General features: G+C 36.9%; 1 protein-coding gene and 1 long non-coding RNA gene across 4 annotated transcripts in view; one reads left to right on the forward strand and one right to left on the reverse strand.

Moving 5' to 3' along the window:
• Positions 1–31: 31 nt before the first annotated feature.
• Positions 32–1644, forward strand: LOC131543656 (uncharacterized). The gene is made up of 2 exons (XR_009271956.1): positions 32–84; positions 931–1644. It is a non-coding gene; the product is annotated as an uncharacterized LOC131543656 (long non-coding RNA).
• furina (furin (paired basic amino acid cleaving enzyme) a) overlaps positions 1367–26679 on the reverse strand; it is an 89344-nt gene continuing 64031 nt past the window's right edge. For all 3 annotated transcript variants that reach the window (XM_058781210.1, XM_058781208.1, XM_058781209.1), the window contains exons 9-16: positions 23146–23358; positions 16322–16422; positions 15230–15333; positions 14839–14956; positions 11270–11449; positions 11046–11170; positions 8852–8965; positions 1367–5217 (exon numbers count right to left, since the gene is read on the reverse strand). In XM_058781210.1, the coding sequence (XP_058637193.1) occupies positions 4598–5217; positions 8852–8965; positions 11046–11170; positions 11270–11449; positions 14839–14956; positions 15230–15333; positions 16322–16422; positions 23146–23358 (1575 nt within the window). In that variant the 3' untranslated portion in view covers positions 1367–4597. The remainder of the gene's footprint in view (positions 5218–8851; positions 8966–11045; positions 11171–11269; positions 11450–14838; positions 14957–15229; positions 15334–16321; positions 16423–23145; positions 23359–26679) is intronic.

Here is a 26679-nt window from a genome sequence, read left to right on the forward strand (position 1 = left end):
CTCACTGCATTAAACCGCGAATGCACAACAAAACCTCAACTACTCAGACACTGTATTATATAATTAACCCTGTCTGCTGTGCATGTACGTATACACTCGTATTTGTATTAAAATAGGATTTTCATTTATTTATTATTGCAAATAATACTAAAAGCATGTTAAACATGAAACTAGACAGAAGCAACAATTCACAAAATAATTCAGAAGCTTATGGCATACTTGCACATGCATATAGTATGTGCTCTCTCTCTATATAATTTCTTAAATATATGCTTAAAGCCCGATACATTTATACACTTAAAGTATACAAACATTAGTAGCACAATAGTTTATTTTCATTTTACTATTACTATTTGTGACCCTGGACCACAAAACCAGTCATAAGGGTCAATTTTTTTTAAATTGAGATTTATAAATCGACTGAAATAAGCTTTCCATTGATGTATGGTTTGTTAGGATAGGACAATATTTGGCTGAGATGCAGCTATTTGAATCTGAGGGTCCAAAAAAATGTAAAAAAAATAAAATTAAATAGAGAAAATCGCCTTTAAAGTTGTGCAAACTACATCCTTAGCCATGTATTTTACTAATCAAAAATTAAGCTTTGATATATTTATGGTAGGAAATTTACAAAATGTCTTCATGGAACTGTTCTTAATATCCTAATGATTTTAGGCAGAAAAATTGATCATTTTGACCCATACAATGTATTGTTGGCTATTGCTACAAATATGCCCGTGTGACTTATGACTTGTTTTGTGGTGCAGGGTCACATTTGTTTTATGGTCTAAATGGTGACTAAACACCTATAACAGGCCATTTAACTAGTTGCATTGTGAGAACATGCTCTGTAGCAGGGTATATTGTCACAAAAAGTGAGAATTTCCTTCTTTTTTTGACAGTGATGATTCATAATTTTTTTTTTTCCAGCGAGCACGTGTTTTTGAGGATTACACACATGATGTAACATTGTACAAACTGAGGGAAGTCGTCTGGAAGTCCACTTCTGTTGCAAAACAGCCCATGCCTAAAATATTGTTCTCGTTTCATTTTTGTAGTATTTTAAACAACTGGTCGAGACACTGACCGGTCAAATCAAACAAACACATCCCTTATGTAGCATAGTGAGTCAAATCTCCCTTTTGAGGTCAACGCACGCAACACTTCAACCTCAACAGGATGCTAGATCATTCTTAGCAAAACAGTTCCAGGTAGAAACCTTTAAAAGGTGTCATGTATCTCAATTTACTCTTTAAAAAAAACAAAAAAAAAAACAACAACTACTAAAGCTTTCAGCATGGCTGTGGACTGTGAGATTTGATCTGACCTATCGGAAATACAACAAAGAGTTCACAAAGGAAAATGCTGAAGTTTGCATAGATCTTTATTTTTTTGTATAATCTATAATTCGCATATTGACATCAATTAAATAAAAAGAAAAAAAAAGAGCAAAATAATCTTTAAATTACATGTAAATGACAATGCACCATATATAGTACAAAAATAGGCCTTATTTTTATATAGCTGTCCCGTCTCAGGTAGTCATACAAATGATTGGTGTTTTCTACTTGGGGATCTACATGCATCAGTTGACTCTTCAAATAAAGATGAAAATAATCCTATGGTTCCAAAAGGTTCTCACTTGAGTCTGAACACACACACACAAACAAACAAACTCTCGAGCCCTTAAAGCCCAGTGCAATCAATCATCGCACCATCAAGGTGAAAACCTATTGTGTGAGAAAAACTGCTGCCACGACACGAGTTTAAATGACCACAACCGCTAAAATGTCATTCAACAGCCAAATGTATGACCAAATCACTTAACTAAGTCAAAACTTAAACTAATCTCAATTAAAAAAAAAAGAAAAAAAAAAAGTAAAGTAATACATTTCATTTATTTTTTTCAGTGTGTTTTTTCAGGTCATGTTATCGCTCCAAGGCAAGCAGATTTTCATCTGTGCTCTTTGGTCACGCCTTCACGGTCTTCGAGGCTTTCCAAAACAGCTTGTAACACTAAATCATTACTGCAGGGGGCAGAACAGCTATTTTACCGTTTAGCTAAACAAAAGTGTAGAGAAATGAATACAAGTATTTTGAAAGTATTAAAAATAGAAGGTAGATTCAACTATGTGTGTGTGTGTGTATAAATTAATGCAAAAAGGTGGCTCAATTTATCCAAATTCATTCCATGTAAATAAACTGAAGACCTATACATAAAGACAGTTGTTTAGCTAAATAGTAAATTGCAGCTTCAAGTTGAACTCTATACAAATAATAAAAGGGATGAAAAGTTCCAATTTGAAACTGTTTAAGAACAGGGAGGTACCAGTATCAACAAATAAACATTAGCGTAAAGTCTCGAGATATTTAACAGCTGTGAAACTGTAGGGTGTCGTAAATGAAGATGTTCTGTTAGTCTAGAGACTGTGTAGATGAACAGGACACGCTTTAAAAGGGACGAGCCTTAATTGTATAAAAAAAGTGTTTAAACTAGGGCAAGGCTGAAGATGGAGCAAGCAGTTTGTGAACTGGCCTATATTGTGTCCTTGTTTCTTGCAGTCGTAAGAAACAATGGTTTTGAAAGGCTGATATAGTGCTCTCCAGTTACCGCCAATCATTTTGATAGGATACTGATGAAGAAATCAGCACATCGTCGCATTAACTCTGTTGGGTCTCTATTGCACAGATTCCGTAGATAACATTGTCATTTCATAAAGATACTGCATTAAGAACAACATGTGTGTGGATTATGAATGTGTCATTCAGATAAAAACAAAAATACAACAGTATTATATTCTGGGCAGATGAGCTGACAAGGCCAAGCATACTACTAATAACAAACAGTAGTAAGCAAAGAAAATGACCTGATGAAATGATTTGAGAAGATGAAAACAAATGTCTATAAAACCCAAGATGCTCTGGGTGAGGGTCATCACAGCCCTTTCTCCATATTTATATTTATTTTAAAAACACAACCATACGTCCAACATCTTTATCTAACAAATGGATGATCCCCATAAACATGACAACATGGAAGCCAGATCTTCTCAGGATAGGCCTATAGCCGGGACCGTTTCTAGTGTTTCAAACCTTGACTGGAGGACAGATTTAGAAAGGAGAAGAGCTTAAATGTTGCTGAGCTGGCTCGGAGGGACTGACCAACGTCACAGATTTCTCCCCACATACGGTACAGTCAGAGAGCGCAGGGATACTGCGGTTCACAAAGAAAATGAAAATATTTACCATATTCACCTACTCACTCGTGTCATTTCAAACCTGCATGAGATCTTACTTTAAAAAACTGTTAAGAATCACCAGAGCAAAGCTGTCAAGCATCAAAAACACCATGAAAGTGGTCCAGAAAACTTGTGCACTATATTTGAAGTCTTTTGATGTTATGTGTTAATTTTATGAGAAAAAAAAAATTCAAGTCACTATTTGTTGAAAATATTCTCCATTTTAGAAGCAATTTGTGCTCACATTTTTGAGATTTGAGAACAAAAGTTAATAATGTTACAGTGTTTTTTGTTTGGTTTATATATAGACATTAAAAATTGACAATGATGACAAATTCAGCTAAATACCAATTTCCAGCTTCTATTTTGACTCTAGGCCAAATAAACGATTAAATAATTACAAAATAATGAATCACACTAGGTTTAATGCCATGATTTTGACATTTTGATTAACTATTTTACTTGAATTTAAGTTAGTGTATGTTTAGTGTATATTTGGCCTGTCAAACAATTAATCACATCCAAAATAAAAGTTTGTTTACAAATAATTATATATATATATATGTGTGTGTGTGTGTGTGTGTGTGTGAGTGAGAGTGAGAGAGAAAAATCTCTATCTATCTATCTATCTATCTATCTATCTAAAATTGAGGCATTTGGACTTTTTTCCCACTTAAGAAAATCATGCCGGTTTGCAATGACAAGAGGGAGAGCAAATGATGACTGGTTTCATCTTTTGGAGAACTATTCCTTTAAACAGCCTACTTTACTTAAAATAATCATGAGTTTGCCAATGTAGATGCTCTAGGGGGAGCAGTAAGCTCTTCAAACACGTTAAACACACTGCTCTGCTCTCCATCTGACCATGTAGAAAGTGTGATATGTTCTTCTAAAAGGCTCCCTGCGCAAAGCCAGTGGATCCGACCCACTGGAGCACTGACTGACTTCATATAAACATAAGATTCACTCACTCACACACACACACACACACACACTCATTCACTCAAAGAAAAGCCTTGTTTTTCTCATATGCAAATAATTCCATCTTCTTGTTTCTTAAAATCTCACTAGGCAAGAGGAAGAGACCAAATGATAATCATGTTTATTGTAATTCCGGGACAACCCTGCGACCATCGGCTCACCCCCATCGCTTGTGATTGGAAACTTTCCATGTTGAGGCACCGAGAGAGGTCAACACCCAGGTGAATCATGGCTCATATAACTACAACAGGTGCGAAAAACAACCAAAACCCCCAGAAGTGAGATATGCTCAGACGAACCCCAGAAGGAAAACACACTAAAAAAGAGACAACAGTGCAGTAGAGGCTAGAGAGGGGAGGAACGTGGGCAAGAAGGGGTTAAAGAGCACTTTGTGTTTTGATGAAGGCAGTCCTCTCATTGCGGATCTCGAATTCCTCGTTCTCAGACTCGGAATTGCCCTCGTCCTCCCTCCAAACGCTCGGGATGCCCTTGTAGGCCACTGCGGTGCGGTTGAAACCGAACCCAACCAGTAAGCCGGATCCCGGCCCGGCTTCGGCGGACAGCAGTTTGGTCTGCTTACGTGTGTGCATCTGCAGGAAGCCGAACACGGCCACAAATGTAGCCACGATGAAGGCACAGCTTAGCACGGCCACAGTCACAGGCAGGCGAGAGGCGATCTCTGGGTGCAGTTTGACGGACGAGCCACTGCCTTGCATCTGGAACAGCCCGCCGTCTGGAGACTCACGCTGGATGTGGTTCTGGTGCAGACAGGTGCCGCTGACAGCGTCCAGGTGGCTGTGAGGAGGGCAGGAGAGGCAGCTCTGAGGGTCCGTGCCACTGCAGGTGAGGCAGATGGGGTCGCAGGACAGGCAGGCGGGACGGAGGACGGACATCACCTCGTTGTTGGGGAGGAAAATGGAGTGGGTGCCTGCGGTGAAACCTGCTGGACAATCTCTCACGCAGCCCTTGTTGTGCAAGTAGAAGCCAGGGTTGCACTCTGTGGGAGGAAGAAACAGAATTCAGTTTAGGCTTCAAAATTTGTTCTGGATTGAATACAAGCTAAACTGTATTGCTGATTTCCATTGAAAATTTATCTGACACTTTTTTTTTTTTTTAAACCAAAAACCATGTTTACACTTGGATGGACATCCATGAGACCAGCATTCCTGAGGATTTAAAGGTTGAAATGCAAAGCTTGCATTTTTTGAAGGGCAGTTGATAGTACATTCAGGAGGCAAACATGTTTCGCAATGTATTATTTTTATATAATATGAGAAGTATCTGAAGATATTTATATTTTATATATTTATAAGAATTATTATATTCTTGTTAATTTCTTTTCAACCATTTCATAGAAGTTTTTTTACTATGTAAATATTTTAAAATATATTTTTTTAAATAAGTTTGTTAAATGGTCCTGTGGTGGTGTAATACGTTATCTTTATACATAGCCATATATGTAGACAAGTGATTGGATATGCACAGACAAGGTTACCAAACATGTAAGCATTTATAAATGTATACAAGTTTTGCAGCTATACCTTTGATACAGTATGCAAACCTATTTTAATGCTCATTGTCTGGCTCTGTGTACTTTCACGGTCTTATTTAACAGTGTTTTTTTAAACAAAAATATTTTATGGTAAATCAACATTATGCCACAAACGCTTGTTGCTAGAGCTTAATTTGTATTGAACCCATAACATCCTTTAAATAGGACGCACAGTTGGGCAGCTTGTGTGTGTGTGAAGTGTGATAGAGCAAATGAATCCGCCTGAGGACTGAAGCTAAACACTGCATTGCTCTGCGCTGCTTTGGCTTATTTACACCTCAAACGCTGCCTGCCAAGCCAAGAAGAAATACGATCCAGGAAATTCAGGTCTTTTCAAATGCACTACCTTGCCTGATGCGAGTCCCATTACTGGAATAATTACTAAAACATCCAAGTCAGCATCTTCTGACAACTGCAAAGACTCATCTACTAAAAGGCGTTTTTTCAGTGCAAAATCCCTATTTATGGGTTGGTAGAGCATGTTGGGTTGCTGTGGTAACAGTGCTTAACACCTGGAGAGGGTTCAAGATGCAGAGGTCAGATCAGGGATAAGCAGAATAAGCACCAGGAAAAACTCCTGGATCAATCTTTGAGAATCATACGCAGGTAAGACAACCCTCCTGATATACACAAAGGGCTTTTGCTGATACAAACAAATGCACAAATTGAGACCAAATATGACACTTCAAAAAGCAATAAGAGGCCGTGCTTTGCAGTAATTTTACCAAGGTTAAGAGTATTCTTATGCACAGTGTGAAGTAGTGTCTAAAAGACATTATTGTTAACTAAAAAAAAAAAGAATGCCATTAGATATAACCATTAGATGAACACCTAAAATGTATAAACCCTAAATGCAAACTGGAAATGTTGCCTTGACAACTAACTGAAGTAAAATTAGTTTGAGAAAGTACTAAAATCACTTTTTACTAAAAATCACAATTTAATTCAAAATATTTTAACTTTAACAACTTTTTTTTTTACAAGATTACTCTTAAAATACATTTAAAATGAAAACAGAAAATATATGAAAACAAGCTAATTCAAAATGAATAAATATTGCTTTTAATAAAATTAAACAAAACTAAAAATTCTAAATTTGAATACATACTACAACACTATGTAAATACTAAAATCGCAAAAAAAGCTAAAAGCTGTTTAACTGTGGAAAAAAAAAAAAATCGCTGTAAGTCAGAGCCTCTTGTAATGCATTTCAACATTCTGTGATTAAACAGTATTTAAAAAAATACTTAAGAAAATTATTACTATTATTATCAAATACAAAATACTGTGTGATTTGTAATTTTTTTTTTACACTTTTTGCTTTAAATATTGAGCAATTCATTCAGGTATTTTAACCTTTTTTCCATTTTCGACAGAAATTTGGCCTCAGGCTATTTGTGTTTTATTTTCATTGAATGTAGCCTCAGCCACATAAACCCCACATCTGAGCATCCAGCCCACCCTACATCTGTTCACTAACTGCCTGATGAATGTTGTACACAAAAGTGCCAAGTGCTATCTGAAAATGAGTAGTTTGGCTAGTATTACGCAACTTCCTTGAGTCTGAGTGCACCAGTCCACCTGCAAATAAAGTCATCTTACCAGGCTGTCACAGAGTGCTTTTATGAAATGTTCTGTCCAAGCTGGTGCTTTACTGTTGTATCAACAATTTCAGATAAATGTGTCAGTCAGACAGTCTCTTCCAGAGTAAGTGGCCAGCTCTCGGCCAGAATAAGTTAGGTTATTAAGAGGCTAAGCTGCATTACACTCTTAAAAATAAAGGTTCTTTATTGGCATCTGTGGTTCCATGAAGAACCTTTCCACAAAAGGTTATTTATAATGGAAAAACATTCTTTAGATTATTGAAATGTTCTTCCCACTTCAAAAAAATAAAATATTATATATATATATATATATATATATATATATATATATATTTTAAGAACTGTTCACTGAAAAATTTTTCTTCTTTGGCATCACTATGAAGCACCACTTTTGAAACCATTATTTTTAAGAGCGTACACTGTGTAAACAGGCTTTAGGAAACGGATTATTGGGAGAGAAATCAACTACATACACCTCTGCCCATCATAGTACACAAAAAAGAGGTGAAGACCATATTTTGAGCATTCATAATGAAATCCTTTTAGCATGGTGTCATTCGAGGAGGGCAGGACAGGAGGTGATGGCCAGTGGAGGAGGCAGAGGACAGAAAAAGGAAAGAGTTGATGAAAGGAAGAAAGCTGCTCTGCTGAAAGAGTAGTGGCAGGGTCAGTGTGTGTGTGAAGAGGTAAGAATGAGCTGGCAACGAGTGTCCACAGAGAGGGGCACGGCCGCAGGCTAAACTGGACAGCTGCCTTCAACACTGCTGCCAATGCAGCTGGCACTGTGAACTAATTCCAGGATAGAGTTATGAACACACAATTTAACAGCTAAGACATGACCAGCACAGCGCACACTCACAAGCAAAAGGGACCTATAAAAACAGCTGGAAGCTTTATAGATTTAATTTAAAGCTTTCAATTAGTGGGTAGATTATCAGGGTCAAATTTACAGTGTTATGTATTAGTGTATTTAATAATAAATAAATTAAACATTTTGTGAAACCACAGACTAGCATTCAAAAGTTTGGGGTAGAAAGATTTTTTTCAAGTGCTCCCCCAAGGCTCATTTTAACTCAGTTTTATGAAATTATATTACAAATTAAAACAACTGTTTTCTATATTAATATATTTTAAAATGTAATTTATCCCTATGAGGCAAAGCAGCCTTCAGTGTCACATGATCCTTCAGAAATCATTCAAATATGTTGATTTACTGCTCAAGTAACATTTCTTATTACAATTGTTGAAATCTGTTGTGCTGCTTGCGGAAATCATGATACATTTTCATAAGATTTTTTTTTTTTTCACATACTGCAGAAGAAGAGTGTATATGAGTAGTATAGGAGCATACCATTCTGACAATCAGGCCTGCAGCTGAAAACAGCTTAGAGTTACTGAGGACAGCTAGTAAATAGTTGCAACTAGTGGTTGGCAGGGGGCGCACTTTCACCATTACCATTTACTCTGACACTTACCTGTGCAGATCTGATTGAGGTCGTATGTTTTGCAGCTGCTGGAGTATGCTGCTGAAGGGCCGGATAAACTAGAAGCTGTGCCATAGAGAACCAGCGTGAACTGAGTCAGAGTGCCTAAAACAGACAGAAGGAGTGATTCAACAATCTGACTCGTACACAAGAAACTCACAAAATGAGGACAGTTGTGAATCATTATGTCTGTGTTCATTCTGTCTCAATCAGTAGACTATATTATTATACTATATGCACATTTGTTGAGTCAGCAGATGCTGTCAACTCACAAATTAGGAACACAAGCAACCGACCAAAAGCACACAGCAGAGCTAATTTCTCAAGTAATCCAGAATAGTGCTAAATTAGAGGTATTAAAGCAAAAAGCCACAAGAGGCAATGCATTAGCGATCTGACCATTAACTTTTAATTTCAGCTAGTCCCACAACAAAAATTACTAAAACTTTACAATGAAAATAACATAATATACATAAAACTGATTTAAAAAATAATAATAAAACTCAAATCTCTGTTATACAAAAAAATAAAAAATAAATAAAAAAATACTGATGATCACAACTATGGAGCCTCTCATGGCTTACTGAATTTATAAAATGAAAGCAATATGATAAAATGTTAATTAAAATAATAATTCTAATATTAAATTAATGATCATCACAAACAATTCTTTAAGTAATATAGCTCTTTAGAACTAACAAACATCAGAAAATTTTACAATTGCAATATATAATATAGGAATGAGGTTTTTTTAAACTAAAATATATTCCATTCTGATTGGTCATTTTACATTAAGATTTAGTATAATGACCACTGTGACAGGTAAAGGCTTCCTACACAGCTGTACTAGTTTCATGTATCAATGCTTGACCAACTAAAAATCAATATTTATTAGCCATATTTAGTATAAAATAAGTCAAATGCAAAGTAAATTCCATTGGTATTCTATAATTGTATACAAGACAAAACACCACCACCCTTTCTATTTTGACAATGTCTGACTGTACAGTGGCTCATTTTGTGGCCACTATCACAAATTACTCGGAAGATAAATGTTTGATCATCCTTGTGCCCTGTAACAGCACACAAAATGTCTGAACACAGACTTCTTGTCGTCATCATTCAGTAACTGCTTCGACATGCATTAGATAGATGGCACACTTTGCCTCTATAGTCCAATAAAGTCAGTAGCTCTGTAAATTCTTAAAGCAACAAAGAGAAATGGACTAGGTAATGCACTGGACGAATGGTCCATTCAGTCCAGACATAAAGCAGTTGTGTTAGCTTCTGAGCAGGACAAATGAATGGGCTTTGGCTGAAAGTCCCTTTATATTTACAGTGTTCAGGGGCGGCTGGAGAGTGTGATAGTGGGAGAGGGAGGAAAAACTCAGGCCTCTGATTTACTTAGCTAGATTTAATTAATCAGATTTACTGTGGGGTGTGGTGAAGGAAGACAAATTGGCTGTGACATAAAAGAGGAAGAAAACAGGATTGGGCAAATCAGGCGGATTTGGAGAGAAGATACTCTACATTTCTGTGAAGTGCAAAGCAGGGCACTGGGAGACATAAAACAGACTTTTTGGATCACAATCAATATTGGACTTTTTAATCACTTTCAAGTCCCAGATTTTTAAATCTTTTATTTTACAATCTTTTTATTTTATTTTATGACTATCTACTTTTTATCATTTTGGTTTAATTGTATTTATATTTTATTTTCTTTATGCTCTTTTATTATTCTGTTTTATTTTTATTATAATTTTTGTTTATTTTATTGGATCACAATCAATGTTTGACTTTTTAAATCACTTTCAAGCCATAGATTTAAAAAAAAAAATATTTTTATGGTCTCTTATTTTTATTACCATTTTTGTTTTATTTTATTTTTATCATGCCTTTTATTATCTTTTTTTATTTTGCTTTAATTTGATCAATTTTACTTCATTTTATTTTTATGATCTTTTTTTATAATAGTTTTTATTAGTAGAGAAGTAGATATTTGAAAAGAGTCAGGACAATATTAGTGAAAGAGACCTGGAATGGGATCAGGGTACACTAGAGGTTCAAATATATTGGATTTGAACCTCTATCTCCTGCATATGCACCATGACTCAACACGTCTGAAGCATAAATGGAACAAAAAACAAAACAAAAAACACTGCAAACTGGATGGACGAGCTATTACCATAGTCGCTGGTTCCAGCCACGTTCTCGATCTCCAATGTCCATTCTCCACGAGGGTCCTCATCCCAGGAGTGGGTGGTCATGAAAGCCCAGTCATTGAAGCCCTCAGAGGAGTAATCGTGAGGTCTGAGAGACAAAAAGAGACCGAGAATGTTACACTTAACTGATTCAGCTATACTCTATTTGAGTATAAAGTGTGTGGACGTATCCCTTTCAGTGCCTGACCTGGGTGCAAGCAATGTGGAGCGGGTGCCCTGTGGGCTGATCAGGTAGATGGCCAGGTTTCCTCTGCGGTTGTAGGACAGGGTGAGCCGGGCTTGAGCATGTTCTAATGAGCTCACGAAGTTGTCCGTCCCAGCACATGCATCCACACTCTTATTGATCACCAAATGACTCCCAATATTCCTAAAAACAGGAAAATAGTGTTCAAGAACTGACAGTTAAACCACAATGAAAAGTTAAACGTAATACAATTATGAATGCATTATACCCTATCATTAATATTGAATGTTTGTGTGTTTTAATGTTTTAACAAGATTCCTATGCTTACCAAGGCTGCATTTATTTGATCAAAAATACAGTAAAACAGTAATATTGTAAAATTATATTACAATTTAAAAACAGTTTTCGGTCTTAACATTTTGAAATGTAATTTATTCCGGTGATGCAAAGCTGAATTTTCAGGATCATTACTCCTTCACTCTCACATGTTTAAAATATATATATATATATTTTTTTTTTTTTTGCAACAATGTAAAAGTCATTTCTGTCATTAATTTTGCATATCCGTGTTGAAAATCCTACTGACTCTGTTTAGTGTAAGATCAAAATATTCTCTACCAAGTACCACAATCTAGCACATTCTTAACACTAGATATGGTTCAGATCCTCCTTTAATGTGCCATTTATCATCCACCAGGTGAAAATTGTTAGTTCAACTGCTTATAAAATCACCGAACACACATTCTTATAAAAGTCATGTGTTTTAAAATGGCAAATTAATGTTTACTGAAGCCTCAAAAGAAAGCATATTATCTTAAGCATAAATGTTTAATCATTTCTAAACACTGTTTGAACAAATAGGTAATTATTTCCCAAACTTACTACACCAAAGTTGATGTGTTAAATAAAGCAATGTTTTGAAAGCATTATCGTGTTTACTTGCACAGTCAAATTGGCCTTAATAATAGCTACTGGGAAAGATTAACTGATTCTTACCGAATCAGGAGTGCTATATCAAACCGGTGCTGCAACACTTAAGTGTGCAAAACACATTCCTGGTCCAACAGAAAGGTTCAGTCAGGTTAAGACCTGTGCCACCGATGACCGCTACAGGAGCCGGTAGGCTTTTGGCACTCTGAACCCAATCCTATAAGGAGCTTAGAGCAGCCCGGCCTTGCTTACCAGAGACAGGGTTACACTGGAAGAAGAGCTTAAATCATGAGAGAGAACGACAGGCTACAGCCTCTGACAAGTCCATGAGGAATGAAACGTAACCCCTCTGTGCGTGGTAACGCCGCAGCGCGTGCAAGACTTCAAGTCAGAGATGTTGCAAGCGAAAAATGAAGAAAAGTACAGCAGAGATGGAAGTGAGGCAGCCTGTAATCACTTCGCTCTGTGACTTCTGCCACCAGCATGTTAAATTGGGCTTTGCTCCACAACCCCTTGATCTTTCCATAACGTTGGTGAACCATAAAGGATGAGTGGAGGAAGAGATAAAAAGAGGGTGAGTTTTTAGAGCAAGAGACATGATATGCTGGGAGAGAGGACGAGATTGGTGGAGAGGTACTTTGAGGGTCCGTCTTGAGTTCCAAAATGTCAGCAGTGATGGAAGTGTGACAAACGTGGATGTAACAAGCTTATCTGCAAGTCATTACCTACTTTAAACACGCTCTGTAGGCAGAGGAGATGCCTCATGCACTGAAGCATCATTCAAGTTGTGCAGCTCTAAATTTAAATATGATAGACCGTCAAAAGTGATGTTTCGCACCCACCTCGTTTCATATTCCCATTTCCTCTTGCACTTCATGACCTTTTTTGCAGCACTAAATTTAAAACATTCTGTTTGTGTGCACTGAAGAACCTCAGTTTGCCATATGTTAGTGAAGAATCAATCAAGACTGCAGTTTCTTCTAACAGAGGGTTTAGTTCACACAAAAATGAATATTCTGTCATAATTTACTCAGCCTCATGTATCAAACCCCATGGAAGGCGAGAGTCATTTTGCAGAATGCTCATGTTGCTTGAAACTGTGTGTGATAGAGATATATATATATATATATATATAATTTTCAACTAGGGATGCAGGGGAATACCGATACTGGAAAAATACAGGTATATATTATGTTTCAAACGGTACGATATCATAATTTTGCTCAATTCGTTAATTCATACTCTGCTGTTGCGAAGTGCACCTGTAGGTGGCAGTGCTTCCAAAATTGCTGCTCAACCAGTAACCACAGGAGGCAACACATCAAACTTTAAGCATGTGTCACTTGCTCATCCTGATCTTTTCAGAGAATTATGAGATCGACAGGTGAGTGCATCATTCATAAATTCAGATTTAATTTGAACCTTTATTTACAACTGATCAACGCACATACAGATGTGATACAGCAAGCGTAAATGTGCGTGTGTGACACGCTAGAACCAGTGAAGTTTTGGTTGAATGTTAATTGAATTTGAATTAAGCAAGAGTTTTGCTATATTCATTTTAGTAGCAATAATTTGAAGGGAATGTTTCTGCCACGCTGCCGACGGCTAATATGAAGCAGGCGTGAGAGTGAGATTTATTTTTAATGCTTTTTCTTTGGCTATCTGAGGCTGAAATCTGAAAACAATCTGAGAGAGAGAAATAACAACGTGATTTTGAATATTACTTTGACTGTTAGAATAACACTTTACAATAAAGCAACATTTGTTGCATTAATTGCGTTATTGCGTTAATTGCGTTGTATTTTTTCCCTTCAAACTCAGTCAACATGTAACCTATATTCCGGTAGGTTTTTGTTACATTGAGACATTCTGTTTGCACTGTGTGTTTGAACTGAAAACATAAGAAGATTTGAATATATTTTCTTTTATTACTTCAGTTATATATTTTTTTCCTCCATCAAAATGTAGCCCATGTTCCCTGTAGGTTTTTTGTTACAGTTTGATACAAAGGTATTAAGAAATGAATCTGTTTTTATTATCATTTTAATAAAATTGTTTTCAATTCACTTATCTTTTGAGGCTGGATATTTATCACCTATGGTATCGATACCAAGGTATTACATTCTGGTATCGTACCGAAGCCAAAATTATGGTATCGAGCCATCCCTATTTTCAACAAATAAAGAGCTTCACAGAATAATCCAATACCATTATCCTTATTATATTGAATCTTATTGTAGATTTTAATATGAAATTTCTCAGAATTATTCCGTTTAACAATTGGAGTAAACCAGGAATCAAATCTAAATTTAGTTAATTGTGTTGCCGTATTTTTGAAAAATTCAATGTTAATTTCAATTTTTTTTTTGACTATTTCTGCTTTTCAGTCTGCATTTTCTGCATCACAAAAATCATAGGGCTTTATCCATGCAATCAAGTGAATAAAGACTAAGGCTGTCGAACTCTAGAAAGTTGTATTATAGCTTGTGTTTAGACTAGGTTATGGTGTTTTATGTCGCTGGATAGTTTCGCTGTATTGAAAACAGCATCGTAAACATTCAGTTTGAAAATGACCGAACTGCCAATTTTTGCTGAACTAACCCTTTTAAGATCAGTCCAGTACAGAGGGTTTAACCTACCTAGGCTCAGACACCAAGGAAAGGACACATTTCCGCTGAGGTCCAACATTTGTCCAGTTCTTTGCCAGAGCCACAATGGCCCCAGCATCCAGCAGACCATATCCATAAGAATGACTTACTGTAGGAGAGAGAGAGAAAAAAAATCAATACTGTTGAAAGTAACTATAGAACCACTTTAAAAAGGTTGTAAAAAGACTGACATTATAAGCAAAGAGGTGAATTAAAGAGGTTGATATCTTTAAAATATCCGAAGCTATTTTCAGACTGGTGCAGCCAATGATAATGTTATCGATCTAATCATAAAGTGTTCAAGTAGCTGGAAAGTGGAAAGACAAGCCAGAGCGAAAGAAAAGAGGAGGGAGCAATGAAAAGCAATGAGATGGGCTTTTACCTCTGCGACCCACTCCATTTGTCTTCCAGTCATTGGTGGTGAGGTGGGCAGGGTTGGACGTCCTCACAACCAGATGCTGCATGTCTCTCCAGGTCAGGTTTTTACTATGGAGAGAAGTGTTAAAGCATTTCCTTCATGTGAGATACATGGTGGAACGAAACACAAACAGCTCTCCTAGATAATCTTTCCTGCCTTTTTGTAAAGGTCACAGATAGCTACAGGTAGAGTCATAAAGGTTATAGTGTTACCAGTGATTTAATTTCAAATGATACTGCTCAATGCATGTGTTTGATCCTAATGAGAATTTGAAGGTTAACTCCAGCCTGTCAATCTAGCCGGCAGTCATTTTATTTCGAAAGCCTCAGGTCACTAGAATTGCTGATAAAGAAAGATGACCTTGCTTGATTTTCATAATTTTCACGACTTGCACATGCATGTGATGTCCCCAGTGCAATAAGCAAGCTTGGAATATGGAAAAGCTTACATTCAGCAGATAGAAATATTGCATTATATTGATTTTGTCAGGGAAAAAAAAAGATGATCTGAACACTGTTGTGTAAGTTGTGACTTTACTTTACTCTGGCATTACATCACACCCACATCCCTCTGATCAGCATGTGGTATACTATAATTAAAAAATTAAACCGTTTCTTACAAACTTATGTGATTTGATAAAATACATAATGAAATATAATCATATGGGTAATGGAGAAATTACAGTTAGCTTCAAGCTACACATGACAATTAATGAGATGAATACAACACTTTACTTGAATGCCACTATCAATCACTATTGAGTGTTAGTAATAACTTCTGACTGCGATTTAAAATGTGGATTTTGATAAAATGATGAGGCAGAAATATGTTGTTGGTAACATTCTAGAATAATTTTATGTGGAAGATGCACAACTTCTGTGGGGCGTGAAGAAAAAGTAATGTAACAAGTAGTGTACCTAATTACTGTTGCTAGAAAGTAATAAGTAAAGTAACAATATTACTTTTGAAAGGAGTAACTAGTGATGAGTAATATATTACATTCTTTGAGTAACTAGCCCAACATTGAAAAGGACAAACCACGCTTTGGCGACTTACTTGGCCTCAAGGGCGAGGGCGATGATTCCTGCCGCCAGAGGGGCCGAGGCAGAGGTGCCTGTGTGGGAGTCTGTGCACTTCTGCCTGAGGTCTGTAGTGACCTGAAACAGGAAGCGGAGCGGGAGAACATATCGCGTCACTGATATGACGGGAAAATCCAATTATTCCAGATGGGAACACAATACCAACACTGTCCTGACAAGTCACTCACAAAAGATGATAATAGGCATGGGCCGGTATGAGATTCTGACGGTATGATAACCTTAGATAAAAATATGATGGTTTCACACACAGTATTGCGATTACAGCTCTAAAATGTGTTATTTTTAAATGTCTGGGTAAAAAAATTTAATTTATAATAAAAAAATTTCCACTGAACAATACATTTTATTTTTAAGAAAAATATAGAACATTTTGGAACGGAATTGAATTCTTGTTAATTAAATTACGTAAGTGAGCCTAAACCTGCAGCTCAACAATAATCAGAACATTAATAAATTATTTTCTGTAAAAAGAAAAAAAATCCTTCTAAATGAAAGAAAATTAAAAATGCAGTCACTTAACCTAAAATTACAGCTCAATAAATAAAAAACAAATCAAAATTTCTGTAAAAAATAAAAAATGCAATCATTAAACCTGCAGCTCAACAAGGTTTTTGGAGATATGCTCACTTTCTACACATTCATATTTCAGTCCAAGTTATGAGCGGTGAGGTACAAAGATGTGTGCACATACACATAAGGAGAGCGCGCGATTGTGTCTCTCTCTCACACACACACACAGTGGCAAAGACACCTGAGCCAGCAGTTTGTTTGTTTTTTAAATGACGTGATTTTGAACAGATGTAAACAACTGCAGGAGGCTTAAAATTATAGACGTGATACCAGCTAAATGTATTGTACTAAATCGCAGAAACGTAGTACTTTAGTCTGCTATTCCCCGCTCTGTGAAGTAACGTGAGGAAGGAAACTATTTGACGTTAGCTAGTTAATTAGGTATGTTATCTGCCTCGGTAGCAAGCCAAATAGTATTTATTTCAACACTGAAACAACCGGCGAATGGGTCTCTGTCTTGATCGAGGGTGAAAGAGGGAGAAATAAAGACGACAGATATATCGTTTGTGTACGACCTGGAAGTATTTATTAGAGCTGGGAATAGATTCCAAAAAGAGGAATCGACTCCTCATTCAGAGCTTTTTTCAGTTCAACAAAGCTTATCTATGGGTGCCTCTCAAATGGAAGGCTGCATCCTACGATGCAGCCTTCCGTTTGAGAAGCACCATTCGTGAGTTGTGAGATAAAAGATTATATATAAAAGATCTATTTCATTTTTATATTTACCCTTCGCCTCACGCTCGCTAAAAGTGATTAGAAGTCTGATTCGTTTCCACAAAAAGTTTCTTTCGGATCGTTTTAATGAACCAGTTAAAATAAATAAATTATTCAGGGGTTATTTTACGGTGGAGCTGGCTTATGTTGTCCACAATTTTGAGCGCTGCACGACAGAATAGATCATGACGTGATTGAGGATCTTATTTCCATCTAAAATTCTATTTTATTTCTATCAGCCAATGATAATTCTAAAAGAAAACGTCATGAGCATAGATCAGTGGCCGAGCATCTGATTGACAGATAAACCACAAGCTCTTATCAGTGTTATTGTTAATGTTCTGGTTATTTTGTTTCAATGTTCAGTTTGTTAATTTTGTGCAAAGCATACAGTCAAAGTAAACTTCATTCAGCTGAACTGTGCACATTTATTTTAGACACTTCATGTGTTGTTCAATTCATGCGATAAATGCATGTCCCTGCTGAGCAATGAGCTATGACTAATTTCACGAGCAAAGCAGACAAAATTACAATTTAAAAATCAATCATAGCTATAGAAATTTATTGTCATTTTTTACAAATAAAGCTTCATATTATGAGAAGGATACTTTCTACGACCTTTATATCCTGCAGTCATGGCGAGATTAGGTTCCTTCGATCTAAAAAAAAAAAACAAGAATCGAAAACAACAGAGGAATCGATTCTCGGAATCGACTCCCATCGATTCCAGAACCAGGAATCGGAATCGGACTCGATTCCAAATATTTCGGAATCTTACAGCCCTAGTATTTATTTAGCGATCGGTGCCAAAACGTCATCTGTAGGAACATCGTTGTGTACGGAACATGATTGGTCTACGTTACCCGAGAAATACCCATACGGCAGACTTCGCCTTTTTCGACGGGGGAACAAGTTCCAGGGATTCACCTCCTTCGGCCATCATCCTACACACAGGTTACTCTCACTGACCGCTATCCGGAGGGGGAGGGGCCGTGTGACTCGTTACGCTCTTCACTGCTCACAACTGAGGGAGTCCTGCACTTTCAGTCTTTGACAACACGTAAAAAAAACTGCGCATACCGCAGAAACGGTATAATGGAAAATTTTAGTGATTTTGAAACCATGAATTTTCCAAACCACGGTATACCTTGAAACCGGTTATCGTCCCATGCCTAGATGATAAAAGCTTAAAGACGTCATGATGAGATATTTTTAATGATTTCAGGATGTTTAAGGCACATTAATAATGTTAGTAGGATTTTAACCTAAACTGTCAGAATTTTGAAATAAGTCAATTTTCTGCACTCTCAGGTAATTTAGGCTGTTTTTATCATCAAATAAAAACATGTTTTTGTAATATAATCAATGCTGAAAAAAAAAAAAAAAAGTAAATATTCCAAACTTTTGACCATTATGTGTCAAATGATAAGAGAAATCTTGATTTCTCAATTCATGACCCATTTAATAATCTTGCTAATTGTGTCTAGCATTGCTATTATTATTTGTTCATACTCACAATCAAGAATTCGAACAAGATCCTTGCACTTAGCATGAAATTTTGATGTGCAACTAGTCCCTCACTTTTTTGCTACAGATACCTCAAATAATGAGTTGTTGAGGAGCGGCGTGCTATTACTTTTCAATCTGATATGACTCAAACTGATCCTCTCCATGGTTTTTGAGGGGAATTTGGGAGTGAAAAAAAAAAAAAAAACATTCACTGAGACTTGGGAATTGGGCTCTTTCCACTTGGGCCAGTAGGCAAGCACCCAGAACTTCCTAGCAACTGCATATCAATGCCTTGGCAACGAGTCTTGCATCACGGCACTGGCATCTGCATGGCAAGCACCTCTTCACATATTCTTCAGAAAATGTAAAAACTGCCATTCAGCTTCTGCCCGTTAAATGACCCAGGTGGTTCAGTTAAATGTTTGACATTTTCGACACTTGAGGGTAAAAAGCGCAGCATCTTTAAGCCCTTAGGGTCAGACAGACAAAGCTGGAACAATTCAAGACAAATGCAAACATAAAAGGTTTGACGGGTGACACTTAAAAAGCCAGGCATCGCAGGATGTGCAGTGACTGCGACAGACCTCCTTGCGTGAGACTAATTGCCAAAAATGGCAGAGAGGCTGAATGACAGAAGCGATGACAGGAGAATTCAGCAATTGCACACTTAAAAATGGATCTTGGGAGACCACAGGAGAGGAATATCGCCTGACAGAGTCTCTGCGGCAGAGGAAACAGCGGGTATCAGGCTTCTGTCCTTTAAAAGCACACCTCCATTGTGAAAGCCAGTGTCTGTGTCTTGAATGCGGGACAATAGATGAGTCAGTCAGGCATAGCTGGTTATGGGAACAATGCTTGGGTGCACGCCTCTGTCGGCACAGAGCCGGGTAAAGAAACAAAACTGAACATGAGCAAAGAAAATGTCATGCTATGACAGTGAGGGGTTGTTGTTTTGAATCACAGGGATATTTATGCTTTGAAACTACAGCTTAACATTTTTTGAAGAACCCAAAAAGGTTGTTTGTTGATGCAAATGTCAGCATCACTATTGCAGGGTGTTGTAGTTTGTTGCCAGGGTGTTGCTATAGGCTTGCTAAGGTAATCTGAGCTGTTCTTAGAGCACTAATACCCAGTTGCTAGAGTGTTCTGGGGCCAGATTCACAAATCATTCTTAAGAATAAAGTTAAGCATATCCCAAAACATTTGTGAATGTTTTTCATCTTTTTTCTCTTAGAATTAGAAGAATTAGAATTCCTAAAAAGAATGTTCTTAACAATACTAGGGGTGGTAAAAATACACACGTCACAAGTCGGCTCCATACAAAAATAATTAATTAATTACGATAAATATTTTAAAGCATATGATAAACAGTCAACAAAAGGTAGTCCATTAAGCAGAAAGGAGATATTCATGATTCAACTAAGCTAAAAATAAGGAATTGTTAGACATACATGTCCCTGCCTAGATATAGCTACAATAAATAAATGAAATTAATTAACATTAAAATAAATTTTATTAAAGTTATATAAATTAAATAAATTAAAGTTATTAATCATTTAAAGTAATCTATATACAGTATTTTGTTATTTTAATTTATTAATAATAATTAATAAACATGAACACTCAAACGTGCAAGCTGCCAGCTTTATCATATTTGTTGCACTCGGTTTCATTTTTCATATGTGAATAACCAACTAAATACTTTCGGTTTTGGGTGAACTATGCACAATACATACTGTCAGTCAATTCACAAAACGCATTGTTCCATTTTGTATTGCAATATATTGCGACAATATATTGTTGCAGCCCTAGTAAATAACAAATCTATAAAAACGATTCAAATAAGGATCTTAAGATTTTATTTTTTAAACATGACAACGAGTGCTGATCTCCCACCAAGCGAGTCACACCGAAAATAGTGTGAACTTATGATTTTCACTGTAATCAGCAGGTGGCAGAAAGTTGATGAGCGAGACTTTAGCAAGATGAACCACCATAAAATCAGAAATCAACACAAAGTCTACCAAGAAAATATTTAAGAACCTCTAAAGAATTTTTCAAGAAGTTCACTTACAAACTTTTAAGAATGCATCTATTAAGTTTCTTAACTTCAAGAAAATTGTGAAACTGGCCCCTGGGTGGTTGCCTACTGGCCTAGTTTGCACCTTAAAATCTGTCCTTGAATGTCCTTTTCACCCGTTTTATCATCAGCCAGACCAAAATCGCAAGTCTGATCACTTAGTAGGGAGGCGCGGTATACCGATACTGGAAAAATACCGGTATATATTATGTTTCAAACGGTACGATATCATAATTTTGCTCAATTCGGTAATTCATACGCTGCTGTTGCGAAGTGCACCTGTAGGTGGCAGTGCTTCCCAAATTGCTGCGCAACCTGTAAATGTGACAACAGAACAACGCGATCGACGAAACGCATGAAACTATCAACTCACCTGAAATTAATAAATAAAGAGAACAGTAGACAGATGACAAAGGTGAAGGAACTGACCTTACTGCACCTGTATGCAAGAGGTGCCATAAATCATGTGTTGCCACAGGAGGCAAGACATCAAACTTTTTAAGCATGTGTCACTTGCTCATCCTGATCTTTTCAGAGAATTATGAGATCGACAGGTGAGTGCATCATTCATAAATTCAGATTTAATTTGAACCTTTATTTACAACTGATCAACGCACATACAGATGTGATACAGCAAGCGTAAATGTGCGTGTGTGACACGCTAGAACCAGTGAAGTTTTGGTTGAATATTAATTGAATTTGAATTAAGCAAGAGTTTTGCTATATTCATTTTAGTAGCAATAATTTGAAGGGAATGTTTCTGCCACGCTGCCGACGGCTAATATGAAGCAGGCGAGAGAGTGAGATTTATATTTAATGCTTTTTCTTTGGCTATCTGAGGCTGAAATCTGAAAACAATCTGAGAGAGAGAGAAATAACAACGTGATTTTGAATATTACTTTGACTGTTAGAATAACACTTTACAATAAAGCAACATTTGCTGCATTAATTGCGTTACTTCAGTTTTTTTCCCTTCAAACTCAGTCAACATGTAACCTGTATTCCGGTAGGTTTTTGTTACATTGAGACATTCTGTTTGCACTGTGTGTTTGAACTGAAAACATAAGAAGATTTGAATATATTTTCTTTTTATTACTTCAGTTATATATTTTATACAACATCAAAATGTAGCCCATGTTCCCTGTAGGTTTTTTTGTTACAGTTTGATACAAAGGTATTAAGAAATGAATCTATTTTTATTATTATTTTAATAAAATTGTTTTCAATTCACTTATCTTTTGAGGCTGGATATTTATCACCTATGGTATCGATTTAGTATCGATACCGAGGTATTACATTCTGGTATCGCACCGAAGCCAAAATTATGGTATCGAGCCATCCCTATCACTTAGTAATAGCACACCTCTCCTAAACAAGCTGCATAATTTGATTTACACAGAAGAAATACTGTAGCTTTTATGACTGGTCACTTTGTCTGGTTAGGACACATTGTAATACTCAGGGCTGGGGTTTGTCGAAATCCCTAAGAACAAGTGTATGCAATAAAAACAGTGACGCTCGACTTAAACATCACTAATAATCGCAAACACAAAGATAAAACCAAGCCATGCCTGACAGTGAGAGGATATGGTTTGCAATCACGAGAACATCCGTGTTTTGAAGCCTCAAACAGGCAATGAAGACGAAAACCATCCATCTTCCCCCTCACTAGTGTGACCGCAGCATTCACTGACAGCCAAAAAGCCTTTAAGAACTTTAAAGCCGTGGCAACAATTCTTCATAAATTGGCTTGGCAGGGTATCTTCTGATCTCCAACTGTTTTCAGATTCTTTATTTTTGGATTAGATTTGCTACGCCACTTCTTCAATTAAAGGATAACTGTTGCTGATTTTCTGGAGGCGGAGAGAGAGAGAGAGAGAGAGAGAGAGAGAGAGAAAGAGACTCACAATCTGTTTCTCATTGAGGCCTCCACTGCTGTAGGTTGTGGCGAGGGTGGACGAACAGGCCTCGCTGTACCAGGGCACGTTGCCATTCTGCGTGCTGCTGCTGATCGACAACGTGTAGATGCTATTGGTGTAACCGTCGCAGTTGCAGCTGTCCTTCTCTCGGCCACCGTTCCCCGAAGCCCACACAAAGATGGAGCCCCGTCCTCCACGGCCCTAGAATTCAGGAGGAGAAACACACAGTCGGTCAAAAGCACTGGCATTTCCCTTCATGCAAGCCCAATCTAACACCGAGAGCCAGATGCGAGTGCTGCGCTGCCAAGTCTGAAACGGGAGGATTACTGATGACAATACTCAAAACAACTGGATAATATTTGTGATGAGTGGAGTTTGGAAAGGATCGTCTGCCAGAAAGGGTTTTCAAAGTGTCATGGACAATTGAAGCACTATCATGGTTTCGATTGCCGGGCCAGATGCTTTTAAAAGGGCCTTGTGGGATGGCGCTAATGTTCTCAAGACATTTATCATGCATGTTTATTTTCAGGCGAAAATGAAAGACACAAACAGCACCGGGCTTTTGCGGTCTGCTTCTCAGAAGAAGCGCAGTAATGCAAAAGCAAACTGTCAGAACCGATAATGAGCTCGTGAAAAATACACGCACTGCATTAACCGCGTGACTTTCATTTTACTATGTCGCCACAAGGAAAGGCCAACAAAGCAAATAATTTGATTCAGATGCTGTTTGCTTGTTACCTTTGATCATTTACTGTACCTTACAATTTCAACAATGAGCCAAATAAAAGTCTGCAGGAGAAAATAGCGTGCCGAGAAAGGCTGCGGTGCATAGTTTGGCTGCGTCTTTGAGAGTTTGCTCTCTGTTACAGCGCACACCTGCTTGATTGTGGGCATCTATTCAGTGAGGGTGTTTACACAGACCAGAGCTTCATTTGCATTGGCCTTCTCCACGCAACATGGATCTTGTTTCCCAAACAAATCTGACTGCTGGCACACGCGATCGCTCACGATTTGGACACCAGAAACAATGGCTAGAAAATATGGATGGGGAAAATACTAAGCTAGTCTGTGTAATCAGCTCAAGTTTTGTTTTTTTGGTCCTTGTCACTTATTTATAGGAACAGTGACAGGAAAATTCTTATAGCTCTCACCATCTGTTCTTTTAAAAGATCTACCCAATATAATTCAGTAATTCTAATGTGATCATTCATACTTGGGACAAATTCTGCGCAATGCATGTATGCTATGGATCTATGCATATAGTGTATGCTATCTACAGTGATCATGTTAAAATAAACCGTACAGTAGTTGTGGTTAAGAGCGCTTGCACATTACTGAAAATTAACTAAAGAAAAAAAAAATGCTTATCTTTAATTTCAGCTATAGGCCAAGACAACATTTAGGTTTTTCGTTTAGCTAAAGTACAACAATTAAGACTAAATCTACAAAAAATAAATAGATAAAAACTTTATGAACATTTAAAAAATGCCTTCAAAACTATTACAGTATATCAATGATAATAAAATGACACTGCCCTCATGTTGTTTCAAACCAGTTTGACTTTCTATCTTCAAAATAATGTTTTGACTGATTTTGCCCATGCAAAGAAAAAGTCAGTGGGGCCCAAAAAAAAAATAAATAAATAAATAAATAAAAAAATAAAAAGTAAAAAATAAAAAATAAAAAAATAAAAAAATAAATAAAAAACTACAGCAGCAACAACAACAAAAACCCAGAAAAATATGTGTAATGTTTCTTTTGTGTCCCACAGAAGCAAATATGGCATCCAAACTTGGGACGACTTGAGGGCGAGTAAACGATAATTTTAATTTTTGGGATGAACTACTGCTTTAAGTGATGCATATCAATCCGAAATGAAAGCGTGAAGTGGTCTTGCGTACTAAATCGCCTCTCAGCATTTTTTGACAAAAGGTTTGCTCCTATAAAATCCATCCACGACACACTGCGGTAGGTAGCGTCTTGGCACAGCTCTCCTCCATTGTTAGCTGGGCTTCAGCCAGTTTTACAACCCCAGAACACGTTCATATGAGTGAAGGGCTGAAACGAATGCCGTTCCGTTACCCTGTGCATGATAGCAGTTTAGCTCAAATGGCGTTAAGTAATTAGGTATTAAGAATGTCAATACTGTTCACGCTCTGGAAAATCCGCATGAAGATGTCTCGGTGAAAATTGCCATTTAATGTGACATTTAAATTAAACAAACTTCGCTCTGACTAGTAAGTGCTTTTATGACTCAAGGCACTCGCAAATGAAGTGTGCCAAAATCAAATACAGAGCATCTCTTCCACAGCCCCCCTGACATCACTGACTTCAAAGCAAATAAGAAAAATCCACTTAATTCATTTGAACCGCAAATTTCTGCCCTCTTAAATGCCGCTGCTGGTAAAAGTTCAAGGTTAAGAGAGGCAAACTCAGATCATCTCAGCACAAGAATATCAATGAAAACACGTCTACTGTTTGTGGCACAGACCAACTGATGCAGATAATGGCAGGAAACAGTAAAAATAGCCCATGAGTCACAGAAGCAATTGTACATGTCATGGAAAACAGGACCTCTCCACGGCTCATTTTGAAAAGGGGTTTTATGTAGACATTCACAGCGCAAAACTTCCTCCACGGTCCATCAGAGTGAAAAATGTAGGCTTCGATACCGCGTCAAGCTCTGGTACTGAAGTATCGAGGTTTATATTGTGAGATAAACTCACAATTCTGACATTTTTTTCCTCATATTACTCCCTCAAAATTGGACTTTATAACTCTCAATTGCGAGTTTATATCCCACAATTCTGAGTAAAAAAGTCTGAATTGCAAGAAAAAAAGGCAGAATTGCGAAGTAGTAACTCGCAATTGTGAGAAAAAAAGTCAGAATTGCAAGATATAAACTCTTTATATAAAGATATAGGTTTCTCTCTCGCAATTCTGACTTTCTCGCAATTGCGAGTTAATATCTCACTATTCTGACTTTATAACTCGCTATTGGGAGTTTATATCTTAGAATTCTGTGAAAAAAAAGGCAGATGACCTTTTTTTATTTTTTATTCAGTGGCAGAAACGGGCTTCCACAGTACTGCATATGTAACAGATGCTGGGGGAAACTAGGATAGGTAATAGATTAATTATTCACAATGAATTTATAATTTTGTAATTAATGCACTCAGTCCCTTTTACACACATACATTAATGCATTAAAGCCATTTCTTTATTCTGTTTAATCTAATTTATAGTTTTAAATCATGAACATTTACATTTAGTCATTTTGCAGACGCTTTTATCCAAAGCAACTTACAATTGAACATAATACATTTAATAATTACAGATGTGGTCGGCCTTGATCAACAATACTGTGAACTATACTGACATGTAAATTTAGCCAACGATAAAAGACCACATATACATGTCATTTAGATAAGTCTTGAGGCCTGTTCATACAAAGAATGACAGCTATAAAGATAACTATAACTACATTAGCGTCCACACCAACACACGATAACATTCTGTTTA

Source organism: Onychostoma macrolepis, chromosome 07, assembly GCF_012432095.1.
Source record: "Onychostoma macrolepis isolate SWU-2019 chromosome 07, ASM1243209v1, whole genome shotgun sequence".
Classification (NCBI taxonomy): Eukaryota; Metazoa; Chordata; class Actinopteri; order Cypriniformes; family Cyprinidae; genus Onychostoma; species Onychostoma macrolepis.